The 16,640-nt window shown below is 46.0% G+C and overlaps 1 protein-coding gene across 1 annotated transcript; it reads left to right on the top strand.

Annotated features, from left to right (window-relative positions):
• Positions 1 to 2,548: 2,548 nt before the first annotated feature.
• Positions 2,549 to 9,715, top strand: LOC128895394 (probable serine/threonine-protein kinase yakA). The gene has a single exon (XM_054157944.1). It carries the CDS (start codon positions 4,316 to 4,318, stop codon positions 7,544 to 7,546), a length of 3,231 nt encoding a protein of 1,076 aa, XP_054013919.1. The 5' UTR covers positions 2,549 to 4,315; the 3' UTR covers positions 7,547 to 9,715.
• The last annotated feature ends 6,925 nt before the right edge of the window (positions 9,716 to 16,640 follow it).

Raw genomic sequence — 16,640 nt, 5'->3', positions numbered from 1 at the left:
GACGTTTATCCGTCTTGACAGCACGTGCCGGTCGCCTTTGGCTGGCCACACGCGGGCCGAATTTCTTTTTTTCCTTTTTTTTGCGTCAGGTGACCGCGGTGCAACGTAATAAACATATTCATAGGTGGAATAAAGTGGCGCGGGAGAAGCGAGGCGGAGTCCTCTCGCCTGGTGTGGGAGGGAAGGGGGTGGGTGGGTCGATCGAGGGGCGGGAGAGAGGAACTTGTCGCATTCCGTATGCAAAGTGCACGGGCCACAGGGACCCGCTTCGTCGCGTGGAAAAAAAGGTATCATAAAAAAATGCAAGGTTACCCACATTTTTTTTTATTCCTTGCCCCGTCGAGCAGCGTCGCGGCTGTTGCGGGGTGGCGTCGATCGAAGGGGGATCCAAGGGTGGCGGGACACGATCGAGGAACGGGGAGGAGGCGTTTGGTTATCGGTGAATAATACCTACGCACTTTTCACGCAGACACCTACGGCGAGGGCTCGTGGCCGCTTTGAACCTGTTAAGCGGGTAATTTCGTGAGACAAAACGCCCCACCCCCCCTATGGAAGGAGGCGATTGAACGCGAGACACGACACGTTTACTCGTTAGTTTTAATTCAACACGTATGAACGGGTTTCTTAGACGAACGTCGCGTGTAAGTGGAGATTTTACGTTCGAATTGTCTTGAATTTGGCAAATTGATGTAACGATTGATTTTCATCTGGCACCTGGGTTGTCGAAGAGCCAAGCAAAGCACCCTTTTTCTCCAAAATGAAGGGAGGATATGACGATTCCTTCTGATTTGAGCATACAGGTTATTGGAGAATATTCTACATATTTTATGAAGCTGACCTCAAGTTTGTTCAAGATTATTTTAAAGCCTGGAACAGTAGAAAAACTTGGGGTGAAAGTAGACGACCTAGTTCTTTAGAGCACGGTAGTAAAAATAGCGTTGTAAATAGAGGGTGAGTCTTCAAACTTCGATCTAATTCTTTAGATTTTGTGATTACGAAAAGAACCAGTACAAAGTCAAGTATTCTAGTCGGAGCTGTGAAATCACACAACGAATTTTATTTCGTTTATCGACTGTACCATAATAAAGATATAAATAGGGGACGAAAGGACAGGATTCGTCAACTCAACTTATAATTCAACTTAAAGAGAAGACCAACATAAAATGAAACCAGGTCCTCGGTGTGGATTCGCTCGTATAAAATTTCCCGGACAAGTTTATCGCCAAAGACACGTCGGTGCAAACTGCAAAGGATCCTCAAGGATATCGCCGCGAATTTCGGAATGGTCAGCGACCTCCAGCTGCCGAAACTCGAACAACGAACGCCGTGAAAGCGAGATATTCAATCTCGCTGCGCGGCAGACTGACAAAATATCATTCGAACAGCATACCACTATTATATTGCTGCATTCGTGCGCACCAAGAAACCTAAACGTTATAACGTACATTAAGTAACGATAAAACGTAATCCTTCAGCGATGCATGTGTTATATTAGTCTTTAAAGAGCCTCTGAATATAGGACGAGTTCGTCCCACGATTCGATTTTTTTATGAATTTTTCCATTTAGATCTCTAAACACATCCCTCAATCGAACTTTTATTCCCCCAATTGCGGAAGCCATCCGCAACTGAAATTCTAATTCATCCCCACCGAGAAACGGAGTAAACACGGCCGTTCCATTCGTTGTTCGAAAATTTTATTCGGCTAATAAATTTCGTCCCATCTCTGGCGCGTGTCCTTCGTAAATCCTTCCTAAAACGTATCGGGCGTGAAACGAAGGAAATAAAGAAACGAGAGAGCGCGGCAGTCGCAAGAAAACGACGTCCATCGGGCACGAAAATCCCAGCGTGAAAGCGTGGACTCCGGGTCGACGGGGCTCCGAAAAATCTCGTCGGATAAAGTTTCGTGTGTAAGGACAACGCCGAGGATACGGACGCGCAAGGATTCCTGTGCCATGCGCGCCTCGTTCCGTCCTCTTCTCCCGATCGTACAAGGAGGAACGAGAAGACGAAGCTGGGATAAAGACGGCTAGAGGGAGGAGGGCGCGAAAGAGGAACAACGAAGCGTCGACGTTAGCGGAAAAGAGAAGGGAAACTCAAAGGGAGCTGTAACAGACGAGGAAGAAAAACGTTCGGCGTCCCGTAGGATTCGTCGTCCTTTTAGACGAGGGGGTGATAGGGAACGCTGGGGGCGAGAGAGAGAAGAAACCCGAGAACCGGCGGAACCGTGGACTGTAACAGAAGGGCAGAGGGGCAAGTCGGATCTGGTGGGGGCAAGAAGCGCTCGACGTCTCAAATTTGGTTGGCTGTCTCGACCTGTTCACCTCTCTTTCTCCCTTTTCTATCGTGGATTCCTTCTTCGTCGCTCCACCTCGTGGTACAGCGTCACGAGCAGGGGGCTGAGGTTGATGGTGCTAGGTGGGAAAGGGAGGGCGATCCCGCTGGAGGAAAGAAGAGGAGTCCGCGAAGCGTCCGACCGAGAAGGAAGGGAGTCGTTCGAAGCGAGAGACGAAGCCAAGCTTTGCGAGTCGGAGGGAGACAGAAAGCTATTCTGGAAAGCCAGTGGAGGGAAGGGTAGGACACTAAACAAGGATGGACCACGAGGGGAAAGGTTGAAGGGAGAAAGTCCGATCCGGCGACTAACATTAAGAACGTCGAAGGAGGGAAACACGAGGAGAAGGTTGGAGTAGGTGTACCAAAGGTAGGAAAGAGAGCGCGATGGTTCGTTCCGTGGCTGGTTAGAGGGGAGCGGAGGGGGGCAATCGGTGCGAAAGAGAGAGAGGACCAGGCACGTTAGACAGAGTTGGTGCTAGAGCAAATCAAGTGTCGGAGGAGAGGGGGCGGCAGAGAAGGCGCTTCGAAGGTAGGGGGAGAGAGCAGTGCCTTGGCGCGAGCCCGAGGACTCGAAACTCCGGAATTCCAACCGACAGAACAGTGCCGGCGGTCGTACGACGCGGGTCTGGAGAGTGTGTGAACAGGATAGAGTGAGAGAGAAACGGACAGTGGTGGCAGAGAGGGGCGAGGTGGAAAAGAGGGGAGAGGGACACGAGGTTGAGGACGATCGCTAGGCTATTTACAATCGCAGTTCGAAGGATAAACCGCTCTCGTCTTGTGCCCGCGCTTCGTGGTTAACAGTTCTGCGTTCTTCGAGGTGCCGGGCTACATTCGATATCGCGCGAAATCCTCGATTCTCGATAACAAGAGTCCAGGAGTCGAACGGGTGGACAATTCTGCTCCAATCCATTAGTGACGGAATGGACACGAGACCAGTGAGCAAAGTGAGAAGTGATCGATCGCGATACGACCGATGATTCGAACACGAAGAGTCCCGATTGCCGTTGGACCGCGTGAAATCGCTCGTGGGGCCAGTCGAACGGAGATTCGGGAAGGAGTGACGGGGAAATCGAGGGATCGAGCCAACATGTAAATCGCACGCGACGCGAAAATCTTTGTTTACTTTTTCTTTTATTTTTATTTCGTTCCCTTTGTTTACCTTCGCACGGATCAAACTTTCCCGCGGGTTCGTCAAGGTTTTCGAGAATTCGCGAGTTTTTCGGACACAACGTCGGGTGGACGCGTATTCTGCTGAAGCGGAAGAGCAGCTCGGAGCAGCCATCGTGCATCGAACCGTTGTTGTTGTCGTCGTCGTCGGCACATCGTCGAGGCGAAGACGACGATGCCGCACGCGGTGATAGGCTCGACGTCGCACCAGGTGGAGCGCTCGAGGTTAATCTGGACTTTGCCTGGCGTACGTGCGATCATATGATAAATGTAGAACACGTTTTACCCCGTCTTTTTTTCTTTTTTCCGTTCTTTCCTTTTTTCGTTCGTGCCCCCCTCGTCCCGCAACGTCCTCGTTTAACAAAGTTAAAATTACGCGCTACGACGGCTCACGTGACTCCAGTTTTCGCGCGTCTTTCGAGGCATCGTGTCCATGTGCCGTACGCGAGGAATCCCGCATCGGCGGTCGTCGACGGCTGAAAGGAGGGAGGCGCGAGACGTCGCGACTTGACGCGCGTGTTTACCCGGCACCAGTTCCCAAAACCGTTCGCTACGTTCTGTGTCAGTGATACGGTAGAAAACTAACGTCGCCGATAAACCGAGGACAGACTGTTATCGGGGGGACACTTGGTGCGCGCGCGAGAGCGCGTGTACGCGCGCTTATGTGTGCAGCGGCGATTTCGGTTGTGCGAGGTGCGTCGTTCGTCTCCGTCCCTCGTATTACGGACAAGTGCCGTGCTCGGGTTTAGAGAGACGAGGAAGGAGTCGACGTCTATGCGAGACACAGCGTGGGAGCAACGACCGAGAGAGACAATATGAGTGAAATGACGAGTGTCGAGCAGCAGCAACAACAGCAACAGTACGTGGGCAGCAGTTCGAATCCGGAGCATCATTGCAAGGACTGCGGCCTCTACTTCGAGAGCGACAAAAGTCTCGAGGTGCACCTGCGATACCACCAGGAGAACCTGCTAAGTCAGTGGGCGAGCCAGGCCCAGCAGGAGGAGAGTAACAACAACAACAGCAAGGCAGGCAATCACAACAGTCACGTGGGCGTTAAACGCGAAAGCGTGACCGCGCCGGCGGACTCGAGCGAACCATCCTCGAGGCCGCCCTCTCAAGACCCTACGTCCTCTCAGCAGCAACAGCAGCAGCAGCAGCCGCAACAGCAACAGCCTGCCGGTCAAAGTTACAATCACTTCCAAACGCCGATGTTCGGCGAGGCCAACTATTTTATGCAGAACGAACCGGCCTATATCCTGCCCCATCATTACTCACCGCCGGGAGACGACGCGCAGAACAATGGCGGCAGTAGTGGTGGCGGTGGAGGTTATTCGCGATACCATCCGTACCAGCATCAACAGCATTTTCCACCGGAACGTACCAGCTCGGTTAGTTCCACCAGTCCAAGAAGCCCGCCGATTCAATGCGAAAAATGCGGCGCGGTGTACGAGGACGCGAATCAGCTGGGCGAACACGTGAGAACGAGTCACTCGAATTCTCCCGGAGGGTATCCCGGACAACATCAATATCAGCAACTGGGCAACAGTCCTCAGCAGCAGAATCAACAGCAGCAACAATTGCACGCGTCTCCGCCTCAGTCTAACCAGCAGCAGCAGCAGCAGCAGCAACAGCAACAACAACAACAGCAGCAGCAATCTGGTTACGACTATAACAGCGGGCAGACGGTGAAAGTGGAGGTGAAGCAGGAACCGGAGGAACAGGCCGAGATTCTCGATCTGGACTCTCACAAGGTTCAAACTCACAGGTACGAGGAAGAACTGATGAGGCTTCACCAGCAGCAGCAACAAGAGTTGCAGATGCAGCTACACCAGCAGCAGGTGCTGCAACAACAGCAGCATCAGCAGCAGCAACGGGCAGGATCGCATTCGGTGAGTTCTATGCTCGGTTGGCCGCCAACCGCTCAGCCGCACGATTATCATCCCGGTTTATCGCCGATGGGGCCCATGGACAGTGTTTCGCCGCTCCCAGATCAGGGTCAATTCATGCGCGGGCAGCACATGCCCGTCGAACCGCCGCGACATCCAGGTTCGCCTATCATTACGAGCACGCAACCGATACCTGGCCACCAGATGCCCGGTGGTCTTCTCCAGCAACCGCCTAAGCCTCCGCCGATAGCCAATCAATCGTGGAAAAGTAACGAGGCGCGACGACCAAAGACCTACAACTGCACCGCGTGCAACAAGTGGTTCACCAGCTCGGGCCATCTGAAAAGGCACTACAATACCACGTTGCACAAGAACGCGGTTAAGCAGAGCAATCAACCGGATCCGGCCAACATGCCTATCAGCGCTCATCATCATCCTGGTAGAGATAACCATTCCGGTGGCAGAAGCGGGGGATCGTCGAGATCGCCAGAATTATCTTCTTCCGGGAGTCCCCCAAACTTGATGGCAGGTCCTTCGGGCGAGGCGGCGAGGGGCCTGCTGCACACGCCCACCACCACCAGTCTTTACAACAACAACAATTCCAACAACAGCAACAGCAGCAGCAGCAGCGAGTCTTCGGCGGCGGCGGCGGCGGCTCTAACGCAGCAGCAGCAGCAACAACAGCAGCAGCCTTCGGCGGTCCACTTGGGCTCCACAATGGTACCGCCGCTCAATTCGCCGGCGCAATCCCCAATGGCGGGCCACCATCAGCACCAAATGGGTTCCCCGTCACCCCAGCTGGGCCACCATCAGCAGCAGCAACAGCAGCAGCAGCAACTTCACCACCTGCCAATGGGTTCGCCGTCGGGCCAACTTCCGGTCCACCATCCCATGAGTTCGCCCATATCGCCCATGCACCCGCCGCCGGCGCCCCACCTGAATTCCCCTTCGCCAATGGGCTCGTCCCACCCGCACCACATGAGTTCGTCGTCTCCCATAACGCCGGGCTCGGTCCACCCAGCAATGGCTTCGCCCACGGCGATGGGGGGTACTACGATGCCTCATCAGCCGTACCCAAACGCCTTGCCCCCCCACGTTACAACTACTACCAACATCCCGGGCCTGCTGGAGTCTATCACCATCCAGCTAACTACTACTGGTAATGAGATGCCGATGACGCTTAACGGGCAGTCTCAACATCGGCAGCAAACTCAACACCAGCAGCAGCAGGAGCAACAGCAGCAACGCCAGCAGCAGCAGCAGCAGCAGCAACAGTCTCAGGATGTTTTACCCGGTTTTGGGACCTTCAGTAACCACCAGAGGACCCTGCCAAGTTTCACGCAATTCAACGTGACCGGGTTCTTAATTGGCCAGAATCAACCTCAGGCCGTTAACGTGGGGGGGCTAAGTCCAGAGGAGAACGCGTCTCCTCAAGATAGATCGTTCGACTCGACTGGATCTACCTACGATCCGTACAGAAATTCGCCGCCTCGATACGAATCGCTGTCCAACATGGAGGCGGACATGCTGCCGAACACCGACGGCATGATCATCAAGCAGTACGAGATCCAGACGCACCATCATCTGCCGCATCCGCTTCAGCACGCGCGCAACAACAACCACGAGGCGAACAACAATCTTCCGCAGATGATACAGGCGAAGGAGGAACTGAATCCTAATATCGGCAGACAATACTCCAAGGATCAGAAAACGAAAACGAACGCCGTGATCACGAAGGAGCATCAGGTGACCAGCACGAACACCGGCTCCCACTACATCTCTCAGGACGGCTTTCACAAGTGCATCGAGTGCGACAAGGTTTTCAACAAGGCCTGCTACCTGACGCAACACAACAAGAGCTTCCACTCCGGCGACAAGCCGTTCAAATGCAATCAGTGCGGCAAGAGGTTCCCCCTCGAGTACCTGCACGCGGAGCACCTGCAGAAGCACGCAGGCGACAAGCCGTACAAGTGCGAGATATGTCCGAAGCAGTTCAACCACAAAACCGACCTCAGGCGGCACATGTGCCTCCACACTGGCGAAAAGCCGTACGCCTGTGATAATTGCGGCAAGGGATTCATCAGGAAGGACCACATGATGAAGCACCTCGAGACGCACAAAAAGAAATCCAACAACCACAACGTTCATCTAAGGGCGTGATTTCAGATGTACGAGCACCGAGGAACGCGTGATCGACCACGGCGCCCTCGTGATTCGTTCGTTTGGAAAGGTGAGAGAGCGTTAAATTGTGCGCGACAATCGCAATCGAACTTCGCGTTTTTTCGTCGATCAGAGACACTGGGACTCTCGAGTGCACAACCGTTCGATCGTGATCAAATTTGTATTTATTATATAGTTCTCGGTTTAAGGCAGCCTCCGAGTATCTCTGTCATCCAAGTTCCCTCTCCCCCATCTTCCATCCCCCTGGTTCGAACAAAGAATCGCTCCTTTGAATTCCGTTTGTACAAAACGAAAAAAAAAAAAAAGAAAAAAGATTAACGGGGAAAGTATCGCGTTCGTTTCCTTCGAAGCAATCGTCGAATCAATCGTCTTCAGGGGCAGAGTGTCGAGCTCGGATGAATATTGGTTTTTTGCTCAACGGTGTAATATTTATTTGACATAGAATCGAGATATATCGAACACGTGTCCCGACGGACGGATTCGATGTCCGCATAGAACCGTGATTTTTAGCCGCGAATTTGTTCTGGTCGCGATACGAGGAGTCGATCTGTTGAACCATCGACGCGAGAACCGTTTACGTTCTCGTGTCGGTGTGCTCGACTCGATGGATCGCGACCATCCACGGTATTTTCTTTTTCCATAGAGTTGTGGTCGAACGTTAAGAAACTCTGAGTAAACGCGCAATTTGGAGCAAATTCCTAATGCGGCGTCGAACCTTCGAAGCTTATCGATTGTACAAAATATGTTAAATGTATAGGCGTATGATTATTCTAATTATCGTCACTGTAATTATCGAACTCAATTGAATATCGTCTAGAAAGTGATTACGGAACCTATTCATAATACTCGTATTTTATAGCGTATATAGCATACTTTATCGAGGGAGTAAGCGAGAGGAGAGGACACGGTTGATATAGATAATCGCGAGAAGACGCGAGAAATTTCAATTTGCGACAATTGCTTTCACAGCGACGGCCGCGTTTCGCTATACAATTAACCTGTTCTTTCCTTAACTATTTCATTTCGCAGAACTAAATTCTTCTTCTTCAGTTTTTCAGATAGTAAGATTTAATTCGTGTTCTTACATTCCTTGCACTTCGATACATTCCGATTTCGGAGCAGCGACCGTCGCGGGATGAAATTCTCGCAACGCTGTCTTCTCCGTATCTTTTGTTTTCTAAATCATAAGATAGCCTAAGTTCCGAGTCGCGCGTCGCTTGAATCGAAACTGGCTCGTAGTCGCGACGCTTCACATATCGACGATCAGGACTTCTCGAAATCGCGAGAATCTCGGACGCTCCTCGATGGATCGTTCGTTTCGATGGTGTGTCGCCGCGAACGCGTCGCGATTGATTCGTGGCGTAATTCGTTGGAGCGATCAATAATCACTCGAGAGGGGTCCTGTTAGCCACGGTGCATGTAATTGCATCAATTAATGCTCGATTAATTGCCCGCGGAGCGCGAAACGAGCCGATCAACGAGGATACGATCGAGACTCTCCTATCTCGCGACACGAGCGAATTTCGCTTCGAGCTACGCACAGCTCGTCGCGCACACAACACGTACACACGTATACCACATTGAAACACCCATACTTGTACACAGTATAAACGTTGACCTCGCCGTGACAAAATGTATGCTCGGTTCAAGCGTAATTATTTCCGTTGATCATTGTTCGATCGGTCGGTGTTAGGCTTCTTAAACGGTTGCAACTATCGCGACACGTTGAGCATTTATTTTTTCGAATAACTTCCGTTCGGTTTGTTATTGTTGCCAGAAACGAGTCGTTTGCTTGTTTGTAATTAGTTTGACAAAAGACGTGATTGTTTTTCTATTAATGTTCTTTAACCGTGAAAGTAGACACGCCGAGGGTCTAACGGACGAGCGTGAATTATGTTCGAATTACGCGTTGCCCGATATAGGATGATTACCTTAAACCTCTTCGAGCCTGAATTCTTCTTTTTTCTTTGGTTAAAAGGAACAGACGCGTTCCTCGTGTTATTTCAAGTTCGATTAACGTAGCTGAATTTATTGACAATGTACAATAGGACTCGCTGAAATATTCCTAGGGTTAAAGTTAAGGTTCATTTAAACGTAAATTAGCATATGCAGATTGCGAACGAAAACTGTATACGTATAAAGCATGACGTGTTTCAGAACAAGAATATTAATTTGCATGGTCTTCGTCGGACCGTTTCTCTCATGGTCGTGTTTCTCGATGCCGAGCTTCGATAGAGATCAATTGTAAATGTGTGTCATTTATTATTTTGTTAAATGTATTATTTCGTATTATGAAATAACGCGAATGTTCATGTACATTGTAGAGTAGAACAAGTCCGAAGAGGTTAAATAATTTTGAATAAATTAAATGCTACATTGAAGAGTGTAGATTACATTTATATTTTACTGAAAAGAATGTTTATTATTCGTTGCCATAAGTAACTTGGATTTTGACTGGCCCTCGCGCGTCTACTTATGTTACAAATACATTCGCGGCCGTCGGGCAGCGAATGATTCGATAGTTGGAGCATTGCGGAGCCGGGTCATTTTTAACCCATTGTAGAATTCTTTATCAATAGTTCCAAGAATAAATTTTCCATTCAGATTTCTATTCTCGCACCTTAAACTATATTTTTCAATCATTTTTTATTAAATATAATAGTATTACTATTTAATAATTGAGATTAAAAGGAAGTATCGTTACACGATCTTTCTTTAAATCATCGATACTATTAAATCGTTTGCTATATATGCAGATATTATTAAAATATTTTTGTTTCATTTTCTTTAGTTTTGGATCAACTATACACGTATTGTACCCAACACATTACGAATCAACAGTAGAAAATAATTTTAAAAAACGTTTGATTAATATCTGGGTTAAATTAAACAACACAAAGGACAAGGATTAGATGCACGTCGCTCAACTGCATTTACTCCAATTCCGTCAATGATACGACACTGTACGTACTCCGATTTCGAAACGATATAGTGTCTAGGTAAAAAATGATCCAGCTCCGTCAGTCGTTAATAATTCGTCCCGTCCCACAGGTTATTTTATTGGGCACAAACCCTTTTAACTACACCGCTCGAAATGATTGGAGAATATTAATATTTCATACGCAATATTTCATCGTTCCACTCTGCACTTCCATTTTCTCCCATCTTGAAATTTTGGTTGATTCCCCAGTTGTTTCGAGCTGGACAATCAATTGTACATATATATTTAAAAAAATGAAAAAAGTCGAACGCAATTCCCGTTGTACTCGCGCAATGGGAATAAGTCACTCTCACGTACACGTACACGTACACGTACACGTCCACGAACGTATATACACACGTAAACGTCTGCACGTATGACGTCCTTTCACGAGTTTCCTTTTTCTTTTATTTTAGTCGTTTCGTATAAGTGTGACAGAGAAATAAATACGCGCTAGCGAGAGGAGAAGGAAAAAAAAGACGATAAATTATATAGCACTCTTGCCATTTTTACTACGTAATATGACACCCAGAACAGACTACCTCAGAGTTCAGGAATTTAACGATGAATGAAAGGAAGAAAGAAAAGATGAAAGAGCCAATGCAATAATAATAATGTTATTAAAGAGAGAGAGAAAAAAAAAATGAAGCGTAGCGGAACGCGCAACCGTGCGGGCGGAACGATTTACTTGCATTCATTATTTTTATTCGTAAGATGTGTAGGAAATTCAAAATTGAACAGTGATGCTTAATTACTTTGTAAAGATTACATATCAATGGTTTTCCAATTGGCCACGTAAATCTTGACGTAAATTACTCGACAGAGATGGGCAGATTGTTTTTCTAACTTAATCTTTAGCTTGCTTCAATTTATTCCGCGGAGATTTTTGTATTCACACGAAACCATATTCATCATGTTCGTTCTTGCAATCATTATTCATTTAAATATATTGAAAACTCAGTTAGCCAATACAAGCTTTATTATTTAAAATACTCGATTATTTTAAATAATAATGCGTGTGCCGACTGCCTGTATTTACAATTTGGTTTCTCAATCCATTAGAATCTATTTCCATTTCGATTTTAATTTAAGTAAATGCTCGATGCCTTCAAGTATCCCTGACGTATGTCCTTCGTTCCTCACTAAAAAATTGCCATCCAGTCGAAAAGTTTGCCCATCTCTGACACTCCAAGTCCTCGTAGAGATCTTTTCACCGCAATTTCGCCACCAAGTTCCTCGAGTCGCCCGCCAGTCGTAACGAGCGTGTAATAGAACATTATACATATAGTATCTAATATAAACGAAGAATAAAAAAAAAAAAAAGAAGTGTCGAGCGAGAAGTTGAGACGATAAAATAGGGGAGGGCTCTAGAGATGGATGTACGTTTTAGAGACATATCAAACAGTATTACTGTACACTCAGTTTTTATTATTAGATAATCGTAAAGTTAACGAAGGAAGGGAAAATGGTAAGGGAGAAGGAAAGTAGCGAGAAGAAAATAAAACGGTGCCATGTCTCACCGTGAACGAAACGCGAGAGAGAACGATCGAGAATTACAACATATTTCCGATAATCATATCATTGAGTCAGATTCATTCGTCTTGCGAATGCGTTTGGGCGTTAAAAATTAGGCGACGAGGAGTGAAAATGTGAATTAACGAGCGTCGGAGAAAATTGTGAGACAAAAAAGTGAATCGACGCGTTTTGTCGTTCTTCGATCACGCGACGAGTAGAGTAAGAGAGAGTTGGATGAAGTATGGGAAAGAAAATGATAGAATTAATCGCGTTACGAAATCAATCTACTTGGGCATTTATTCGCGAAACACCACGACGAGTGATTTCGCGCGCGCGCGCGCGAGAGAGAGAGAGAGCGACGAGCGAAGCGGGGCGAGAAAATCAGTTTTCCGTATTTTTCCTTTCTCGTGGATTTGTTTCTAGACGAACGGAACTCCGTTGCACTTGTTTCTCGTATTATTAATACTATTATTGTATTGCGAATATTATTATTATAATTATTACTATTATGAGAAGAGAAAGGGGACGCGCGCGCATCGTTGGTATTTTTCACTCGTTCCGTGAGCGCGTTTTTTTTTTGGTGCGAGAGCATATTTGTAATTGTAAAATAATTGTTCCAGCACGTAAGTGCAAAATTATTACATATATATATATTATATATATACATATGTGTATATATATACACACGGTACCAAACTGTCGTTGGTTGTGCCAAAAACAAGAAAAGAAAAAAAGATGAAGGAAGAAGACAAGATGTAATAGAACCTTGTGTGCTTCCCCTCACGTGTGATTCTAATTTCGCGGGCATTTCACAGAGAGAGAAGAGAGATCTATGAACAGATTATAAATAATAATTCTTGAGCGCCAGTGTGAGAGAGATTATGTGCGCGAATGGGTTTGAGAGAGAGATTTTCGAATGACACAGGGGCGAGAATAAAAGACAGGTAACGAAAGAAAGGGAAAGTCGATGGAATTCTTATCCGGTAACAAGTATTTCCGTGCACGCCCATTCCTCGTTTTGTGCCATAATAATGTGGGTCGACGAACACTTGTAAGCGAACACTTGTACGCGTGTGTGCGTGCGTGTTTACTAGAGTGAGAGGCTGTCTGCGTGAGAGAGTCGATTATACATAGTATATATATATATTATACGTATACAAATATACAGTAACGTGCGACGGAAAGAGCGAAAAGGCGAGAAGAAAATCGAGAATGGAGTTTTTATTCGTGCGACGATGCTTGTTCGAATGAAAATGCGGCGCGAAAGCGAAAATAACACGAACATGTGTAACATTTAGTGCGACGACACGCGGTTTCTGTTCCTCCTTTTTGTTTTTTTTGTATATGTACATGTTTTTCTTTCTCGTATTTTGCGACACACAGCTGACGTATAACGTAAGACGATATGAGAGAGAGAGAGAGAGATAGAGAAAGAGAGAGAAGGTTAAGAAATGAAAAAAGAGAACCTATGAAGACGAAGATAAAGTATAATATTTACGATCTGTATTATTTTATACGCGTTTAATTTTGTTTTTATAAATATATTTTATTTCTCAAACACACACGCACACGGTCTCCTTACTCTTTATTTCTCGTTTAACGATTTCCTTTAATTAAACGCGATACTTCGACGTGTTATTCTCCTAATTTTATCGTTGTAGGTATAGTAGTATGTATCATTCTTTTTTCTTATTCGACGCGAGATAAATTCTCGAGAGTGTTTAATTTCTTAAATATTTTTCGCATGGTTATCGGAATTGAAATCGCGTTCGCGCGTTTAATTGCCGTCAGAGGTGGACAGAATTCTACTCGAGTAATAGATGAATTCAATAATTTATTCAATAAACTGCATACCTTTCTTTACATTCGAGTGATTGATAATGTACATCAACTTGACAAGGTTCATTTAAAAATCAGTGATTTGAATAAATTGAATACGCTTCATTTAAAAATCAATAATACCAGTGCATTTAATTCCTCTTCGATTTAAAAATCAATAGCTTGAATAACCTTAATGTATCTTTTACTTAAAGAACAAAACAGTTATGCTATAATAATTTCAACCAAAAGTATGCGTCCATCGAAATTTTCACGTAGAATTTCACCCACCTCTGTTCGTCTTGTATTTGATTTCTTTTAATGAACAACCGCACGCGTGACTATGCGAAGCATCCTGAGCGCGACGAGGCGAATCGTTCACGCATCATCGCCTCCCGTCCAGCAGGATTTCGCTGGTGCCCCACGCCCCCGCGGAGCCTTCTTCTCACCCCCTTTGCAATATTCCTCCCCCGACGCCAACCTCTCGTCGCGCACTCGTAACCTTGGGCATTCTGTAATTTAGTAAATTGTTGCGGACTGGGCGAAAGGAATCTCTCGATTCGCGAACGCCTTCGCCAAGCGAATCCCGAGACACCGGCGATAATGGCGGGCTTCCACGGTGCACGATCGCATCCGCCGAGGAATCCGTTTCGCTCGCACCGTTTCACGTGATTCCCACTATTTTTCTTTTTCATTCGCTCTATTAAAAAAAAAAAAAAATGTCATATAAGATTTCATCGACATAACTTTCATATAATATCGGCACAATAATTCCAAAGCAATACACTCATTGATTAAATACTAGTTATTCTCGAATATTTATACTATTTATCGTCGAGAGCGATACTTGCGCGAGTGTTCCAAGCACCATGCACCAGTGGTAATCACGCATACTGCCAACTCGTACTACCTTTAACGGCCAAAGATCGGCAAAATTTGTATCGTAATAACGATTTCGAGCAACGAATGCAAATGTATCTGCTCAATCCAGTAATAAATAAATTTTGCCCATCTCGGCGAGTAAATCGAAGGTCCGAGCGAGGAATAAAGGCGCGCGCGATCGCGAATCGAAAGTTGCGCGGAGCAAAGATCGACGATCGTGACTCGATACCGTTCGATTTTCGCGAGTCGGAGGACGTTCAGCCGAGGAGAGGCGAGAAGCACCATAGTCGACGTGTTTCTTTCGCATCCCCCGCGCGTCGTTTTGCAAATGTTTGCTCCGCGTACACCAGGCGAAGGCCCGCCATTGTTAGACTTAGGCAACATCTACCTGATGACGAAGCAATATATTGATGCGATCTATCTACGATTTATTAAGACGGCAGTGATGATGAGAGTGGATGCCGATTAAAAGCTAAGAGGGAGACGAAGGAGTTTGGTAAACGAAAGGATTCGAACCAGAGAGAGATAAATCGAGAGTAAGATGATGTTAGGTGTAGTCCACTGTATTGTACTATGCGTCTCCTAGCTAAATTTTTATGTTTTCTAATTCGTTGTGAACGAATGTTTTTTGGTATAAATATATAAATAAATGAATCTATATATATATATATACATATATATATAAATTTAAGTTTTAGGATATTAATTGTAAGTGATAAGCCAATCAACGAGCTGCGCGGCGATTCGTGTTCTCCCGCCGCGTATCGATTGAATTTCTAACGTTTGTGGCGTGAATCGTTGCGACAATCGAGATCTCTACGTATTAAAGCAAAAATGCATTCTTTAATTTCTGGGACGGTGATCCGATTCATCGACTGTGATCGTTCAATCATGAAACTTAACCCGAATTTTCCAGTCGTGGCGACTACTGATATGGAAGGAATATGTAAAATATATTTCATAAATTAATATAATAAGAATATTTAACGGAGCCATTGCATTTTCTCCCCAGACGCTTGTCATTAAAAAAAAAATATATACGTACACACTTCAAGAATAGCTTTCATTTTTGTCAACCTGTTCGCAAAAATAATTGAATATGTAGAGAAGTTTGTTTGCTCGCGATCGTGGAATCCAGTAGAGGAACTCGAATGATTGTCACGGGACAATAATTTCTGTTTCCACTCGAACTGGAATCGGGAGAACGAGGAACTCCGCTCGAGGAATCTTTCAGCGCTCGATCGTCGAATTCTGCGTCGAAGAGAACCAGCAACGTAATTCGCGTAACGTTATATACATATATATATATATATATATGTATAGATTTCGTTGCCGAGAAACGTCACCGGAAGCCATCCAATAGCGATTCAGGAAAGGATCGATCCGTGCGCAAAATCAGAAACGCGAATTAAATAGAAATCATGATACGAACGACGTGCTTACTTCGATTACAGCTGTCGGTTTTATTAATATAGAACGTCTAATACGTCCTTTCGAGAGGAGTTCACTGCCGCCACGAAACGAAAGGTAATTAAAAAGAAAATTGGAAAAAAAAGGGAAGAAAGGAAAACGATAGAAAATGTGAAAACGATCGACTTATGTAGGCGCACGTGGATCCGTGTACAGACACCCTGTCGGTTTGTCGCGTGTGTGTCTGTGCACGCGTCGATACCGTGTTAATTACGTATTTGACGAATGCCATACACAAGTACCTCATGATACAAAACACATGTACAAATGTTCATACGTTTTCAGAATATTAGCTAATTAATAAATAATTAATATCCAGACTAGGACTTTCTCTGCGGCGCTTTCTTCTCAACGGACCATTCCTGTCCCGTCATTCTGCCAGTGGCTTACAAGGAAATCACTGTGAGA

Source organism: Hylaeus anthracinus, unplaced genomic scaffold, assembly GCF_026225885.1.
Source record: "Hylaeus anthracinus isolate JK02 unplaced genomic scaffold, UHH_iyHylAnth1.0_haploid 5, whole genome shotgun sequence".
In the NCBI taxonomy this organism is placed as follows: Eukaryota; Metazoa; Arthropoda; class Insecta; order Hymenoptera; family Colletidae; genus Hylaeus; species Hylaeus anthracinus.
This window is presented reverse-complemented; position numbering and strand designations above follow the sequence as displayed.

Excerpts from the sequence above, each read along its gene's own strand:
- LOC128895394 (XM_054157944.1), top strand. The coding sequence starts at position 4,316 with ATGAGTGAAATGACGAGTGTCGAGCAGCAGCAACAACAGCAACAGTAC.